Source organism: Globicephala melas, chromosome 4, assembly GCF_963455315.2.
Source record: "Globicephala melas chromosome 4, mGloMel1.2, whole genome shotgun sequence".
In the NCBI taxonomy this organism is placed as follows: Eukaryota; Metazoa; Chordata; class Mammalia; order Artiodactyla; family Delphinidae; genus Globicephala; species Globicephala melas.
Genome location: NC_083317.1, coordinates 11,970,894 through 11,976,807, shown reverse-complemented (window position 1 = coordinate 11,976,807; position 5,914 = coordinate 11,970,894). Strand labels below are relative to the sequence as shown.

The 5,914-nt window shown below is 60.1% G+C and overlaps 1 protein-coding gene across 2 annotated transcripts; it reads left to right on the top strand.

The window, feature by feature from the left end:
• The first annotated feature begins 833 nt into the window (after positions 1-833).
• On the top strand, positions 834-4,214 carry OLIG2 (oligodendrocyte transcription factor 2). 2 transcript variants are annotated; one of them, XM_060297835.1, is made up of 2 exons: positions 834-993; positions 1,771-4,214. In XM_060297835.1, the coding sequence occupies exon 2, from the start codon at positions 1,843-1,845 to the stop codon at positions 2,812-2,814; it is 972 nt and encodes a 323-aa protein (XP_060153818.1). In that variant the 5' UTR covers positions 834-993; positions 1,771-1,842; the 3' UTR covers positions 2,815-4,214. The 2 variants fall into 2 exon arrangements, with proteins under 2 accessions (XP_060153818.1, XP_030736790.1); XM_030880930.3 differs by having other exon boundaries at positions 882-993; positions 1,774-4,214.
• Positions 4,215-5,914: the final 1,700 nt, after the last annotated feature.

Below are 5,914 nucleotides of genomic sequence, written 5' to 3'. Positions count from 1 at the left end.
GTCTACACCACCGTCAACTTTATGAAGAGTGTGATTTTTTTCAAAACACCGTTCTGGAGTCGGTCCCCTCTCTTCTTCCCCGCCTTCTTCCTCGCAAGGCCCTGCACCCAGCTGGGGGCGCTACTGGCCGCCGGCCGAGCTGCGGCAGCCGCCACCTCTTAGAGGCGCGCTTAGAGTGCGAGGAAAGTAGGAGGTTTGAGCCTGGTTATCTTGTACGTTTGCAGCTCAAAATGCCCACGTGTTGATGAAACCCAGGAGGTGGGAACAGGTGGCGAGAACACACACACACACACACACACACACACACACACACATATACACACACATACAGAGAGAGAGAGAGAGAGAGGGAGAGAGAGAGAGAGAAAGGGCGGAGACTCCAGCTCCAGCTCCTGGGTCGCCAGGGTTATCCGCGCGAATCCCCAAGATTCGAGCGCCTTGTGTATCAGGTTAGTTTGTGCGCAGAGCCCCCATCCCGTCCCGTCCCATCTCCCAGCCTGATTTTGTGTTCCTGTATTTTAATAGAAATTTGACCATGTTCCCTCCTCTCTCCCTCGGTCCCAACCGCTGCCCTCTGCACTTCCCCCGCGAGCCCGCCCTCCGCCTCCCCTTAGCCTCTCACACGCCCCCTCGGGGTCCTTGCTCCAGTCCCTCCCCAAGAATCTCCCGGCCGCGGGCGCCCATTGGCTGTGCGCGGGGAGGAGGCGTGTGCCCGGCCCGGCGAGTTTCATTGAGCGGAATTAGCCCCGATGACATCAGCTTCCCAGCCCCCCGGGCCGGCCCAGCTCATTGGCGCGGTGGCCCCTCCAGGACCTGCACTTTGTTCCCCGCCCCCGCCGCGGCCACCGCCGCCGTCGCCGCTGCCACCGGGTTATAAAAACCCTCCGAGCCGGGAAAGGTGCGGATGCTTATTATAGACCGACGCGACATCAGCGCCTTGGGCCGCTTCTCTGCTGCAGCTTTTGGGAACGAGCTCCTCTAATTGCATCCACAGTAAGTGTCCCCGCCCCCCAGCAACTCCAGCCTACATCCCAGGGACAGACGCCCCTCACTTCGGCTGCGACCCGGGAAGCTCCGTTAAAGGGGACGCAGATCCCTCCCCTGCCCGCCTGTTCTCCTGAGCGGCTTCGCTGCTCTGACCCTTCCCACAGTGACCGCAGCACACCTTTCGCCCAAAAGCGAGAAGTCGGGGCAACAATAGCTTCTTCTGCCCAAGTGCCGGTCAGCTGGCGAGCCCCCGGCTGGCCCCGGAGACAGCGCGTGGAATCTGGGCCCGGCGCGGGCGCTGGGTGCCGGCCTATGAGCGTGTGTGTGCTGCGCGCTGTCGATGGAGATACGGTGGATGCGTTTGAGGAACCAAATAAATACTTCTCTATTTAGATCTCCACCTTCCCAAAGAAAAGCCCTCACTTGACACTCTTTCATTCCAGCCCTGGAGATCCTGCCTCCCCATTCCTAATAAAAGGCATAAAAACCCTGAAATGCCACCCTCACTGAGGGGCACCCCATCCTCCCTGGATTAAACCACCTGTGGATGAGAGCGGGGTGAGGTAGCAGGGAGGGAAAAAGAGATGACTTTAGCGCACCTGCACGCCGCAGGAAGGAAGGCCAGAGACAGCGAGGTGCACCAGAAGCGACCGGCCACACGCGCCTGCACCCCGCGCTGCGGTGCAGGCGGGAACAGTTTTTCTGTCTCACTGACCGAGTGCCTCTCGATCTCAGTCTCGATTCTGATCTCTACCTCTCTCGTGTTTCTTCTCCTCTCCACAGTAGGCGTCCGTGGAAGCTCTGAGGACCGAGGGAGGGAGGACCCTGCGAAAGCTGCGACTATCCCTCGGGGCCATGGACTCGGACGCCAGCCTGGTGTCTAGCCGCCCGTCGTCGCCAGAGCCTGATGACCTTTTCCTGCCCGCCCGGAGCAAGAGCAGTGGGGGCAGCGGCTTCACGGGGGGCACCGTGTCCTCGTCCACGCCTAGCGACTGCCCGCCAGAGCGGAGCGCCGAGCTGCGCGGAGCCATGGGCGCGGCGGGCGCGCACCCGGGGGACAAGCTGGGCGGCGGTGGCTTCAAGTCATCCTCGTCCAGCACCTCGTCGTCCACGTCGTCAGCGGCCGCGTCGTCCACTAAGAAGGACAAGAAACAGATGACTGAGCCCGAGCTGCAGCAGCTACGCCTCAAGATCAACAGCCGCGAGCGCAAGCGGATGCACGACCTCAACATCGCCATGGACGGGCTGCGCGAGGTCATGCCGTACGCGCACGGCCCGTCGGTGCGCAAGCTCTCCAAAATCGCCACGCTGCTGCTGGCGCGCAACTACATCCTCATGCTCACCAACTCGCTGGAGGAGATGAAGCGACTGGTGAGCGAGATCTACGGCGGCCACCACGCCGGCTTCCACCCATCGGCCTGCGGCGGCCTGGCGCACTCAGCGCCCCTGCCCGCCGCCACCGCGCACCCCGCGGCCGCCGCCCACGCGGCGCACCACCCGGCGGTGCACCACCCCATCTTGCCGCCGGCCGCCGCGGCCGCCGCCGCCGCTGCAGCCGCCGCCGCGGTGTCCAGCGCCTCCCTGCCCGGCTCCGGCCTGTCGTCGGTCGGCTCCATTCGTCCCCCTCACGGCCTGCTCAAGTCTCCGTCGGCGGCGGCGGCAGCCCCGCTGGGGGGCGCGGGCGGCAGCGGCGGGGGCGGCGGCGGCTTCCAGCACTGGGGCGGCATGCCTTGCCCCTGCAGCATGTGCCAGGTGCCGCCCCCGCACCACCACGTGTCGGCCATGGGCGCCGGCAGTCTGCCGCGCCTAACCTCCGACGCCAAGTGAGCTTGGCCGGTGCAGGCGCGTTCTGGCGAGCGGGGCGGGAGGGGGCGGGTGGGGGGCGGAGGCTGCGGGGAAGCAAGGACTGGCCGGCGCTGGGCCCTGGGAGCTCAGTTCCAAGGAGGAGCGCGGCACCGTGGGCTGGGGGTGGGGGCAATGGTGAGGACGCAGCACCCAGGAACGGAAGCAGTGGAGGCGCGCACTGCACAGTGGGGAGTGACAGGGGCATTTGCTCCGGGACCTGGTTCAACCCCCTCTGGCTTTAAACAGCGCTGCTCGGGTAGACACCGTTTTATATGAAGGCACAGCTACGTGCATCTCTTCCTCCAAACCCCCTTCCCCCGAAAAAGAGGTGATTCTAAAAACTGTAGTTTCCCTGCGAACTTGGCCTCACACGGCCGGGGCAGCCCTTGGTTATACCGGGGAGGAAAGGAGGGAGGGGAGCGTTGGAGACTTCCTTTCCTGCCTCCTCTCTGGGCGGGAAGGAGACTCTCAGCCACACTCCAGAAGCGGCTGTCCGGGCCTTGCCCTCACGGGTCGTCCCTGGCCCAGGGCCAGGGGTACCAGTTGGTCAGAAGCTGGTATTTGGTACCAGAAGCACTTACGGTCGTGTCCAATCTCCACATGTGGGCAAACCCACAGCTGTCTCAGAACTGTTACCGTTCCTCCCTGTCGCTCCTATTGGTTTGGGGGCTTGTGGCTTTCTAATAAAATCTGTCGATGTTCCTTTTTCAACAGTATGAGCAAGCTTTATAGACGATCAGAATAGAACCACTTGTGGATTGGAATAACCTAAAACTGTCGACTTTAGGTGCGGGTGTTTTTTTAGTTATTTTGAAGTAGAATCTCCCTCCCTTCCCATTCTTTCCATCTCTGAGCACAAAGTGATTTGATTTCTTACCTGACTGGGAGCAGTCATTTCGGTACCCGAGGGTTTGACAGAACTCAAAGGATGTTGCTGTGAATATAGTTTTGGTTATTTGGGGAGTTCTGTTGGCTTTTTAGTTTTTTCTTTCTTGGATGTGTAAATATCAATAACGAGGTAAGTGCGTGCTGCGGAGCTGTTTGCTCACATGACTGCCAGTCCTACCCCCTCACCCCCCAGTCTAAGCCGTGTTTCTTCTATATTGGTTTCTTTTCGCCAGTTTAACACAAATGACAAACTCCTCCGTGCTTCCTGTCTTCCGCAAACCGCCTGGGCGCTACCGGAGTTGCAATATGGGCTTCACGGCGTCTGCACGTAACATCCCGCCTCTGATCGCTGCCCCTTGCAGAGAGTGTATCATCTGTTTTATTTTTGTAAAAAGAAAAAAGTGCTAAATAATATTTATTACTTGTTTGGTTGCAAAAAAAAAATGAAATAAATGATCGAGTGTTGAGATTTTAAATAAAATTTAAAGTAAGTCCGGTGTTTTCCAGCCTTGTGGGTGGGAGGAGGTGTGGGGAGCTGCCTGGGGAAGGGAGTGCAGGATTCCATCCCTTTCGGCCGGATTTGGGGACCGTTCTGCTGGTTTTGCCCTGGAGAAAGATAAAAGGGTTGTTTGCCTATTTTCCTCCCCCGTAACAAACATACTCACATTCTCTTTAAAACACGTTCTGAGCACATCCTCCGGGCGCCTCTCACAACTCGTTTTTATTTTTATTTTCTAACGCCTAATCCGGAACTCCTTTTCCCTTTGGTTGAGGATTATGTTAATTGAAAGTGAAAATTTCCCTCCCTGCTCGAGGAACTTGGGGCCTCCGGAGTGAGGCCCGTGCCTTTGACTGGGGGGTCCGGGCGCTCGGTCTCCTGCCCTGCCGCGATTCCATTTGCTCTCTGCTGAGAGGTGGTCGCCCACCCGCATCCAGCTCGGGGCTTCAGCTGTGGACCAGCCACGTGAGGCCGCCCCCGCGACCGGCATCGCCACGGTGTTCCCGGCAGAGCGCTGCGGGACCGTTTGGCGCGGGATCCGCTAACCCTTCACTCCCTTCCCTGCGCTGTGCACGACCCTGCCCCGGCGCCCACCCCGGCCTTGAACTGCAATATGTCAGGTGCTGGGAACTGCCCGCGGGGAGCGAGACTGTTGCGAGACGCGCTTTGGCCTCGTGCTCTTCCTCCAGGGCCACCTCTGTTTTGTCGCCGCTACCGGGTTCTCCACAATCCAAAACTGCAATACAAATTTAGGACGTGGCTCTTAAGAGAGATTCTGGGTAAAAGTTAAAAAGCTTCGGCCTTTCCCGATCAAGGAAGAGGACAGACCATTTTGCAATCTTTCAGCCCGCCGGCTTACGGAAGAACGCGCACCCTTGAACGCAGCGAAGTGCGGACGCAGTGGACTGGTCCCGCGGCCCTGGGCCCTCTCGCCGACGACGTCTTTGGTGGCCACCGGTGGAAGGTCCCTGCGCCTAGGGCCCCCCGGGGCGGGGAAGGTTTCCCCGGTTGGAACCCCACTTCTTGAGGTCGCCCCTGAGCCTAAGGAGGACACCCCTTGCCCGGGAATGAGGGTAGCTCCATCCCCTCGCTCGGGGACAGGTGCTTCCAGGTCCTCCAGAAGGTACTATCGGGCTGCTGACCTAAACAGCAGGCAGGCGCCCAGGGATGGGTACTGTAGGCCTCGTACCCGGCTTCGCTTTTGACGGAAGGCTGGGAAGAGGCCGAGGGGCTGCGGAGGGGAGAATAAAGGGGGTGGGGCCCAAACCGCACCACGCGAATCCAAGAAGAGAGTAGGGCAGGATCTAGTAGCTTTTATTTCGAAATCCCATTTGAAACGAAAGTTGTTACGAATTCAAAGCTGGGTCCTGCTCCAGCCGAAGACACAAACAGAGGGGACCCCGCGGGATGCGGGTAGGGGGTGGGGCTCCGTCGCAGTCTCAGCTTCCTTCACCCACCTCAAGCCTTGACGTGTGCAGCCGTGGGCTCCCGGCGTGCGCGGTGTATGCATAGAGGGGCAGTTGCTGAAACAAATAAATCAAGTCTTTCCCCACAATCCCCATACCCAAACTCTCGGCCCGCGTCCAGCCGCCAGTCTCGCTAGACCTGGGCCTCCAAGGAAGGAAGGCCTGGTTCCAGCCAGGCTCCGGGCCCTCCCCGGAACCACCCACCTAAACCTTGCGCCCAGCCACGGAT

Excerpts from the sequence above, each read along its gene's own strand:
- OLIG2 (XM_060297835.1), top strand. The coding sequence starts at position 1,843 with ATGGACTCGGACGCCAGCCTGGTGTCTAGCCGCCCGTCGTCGCCAGAG.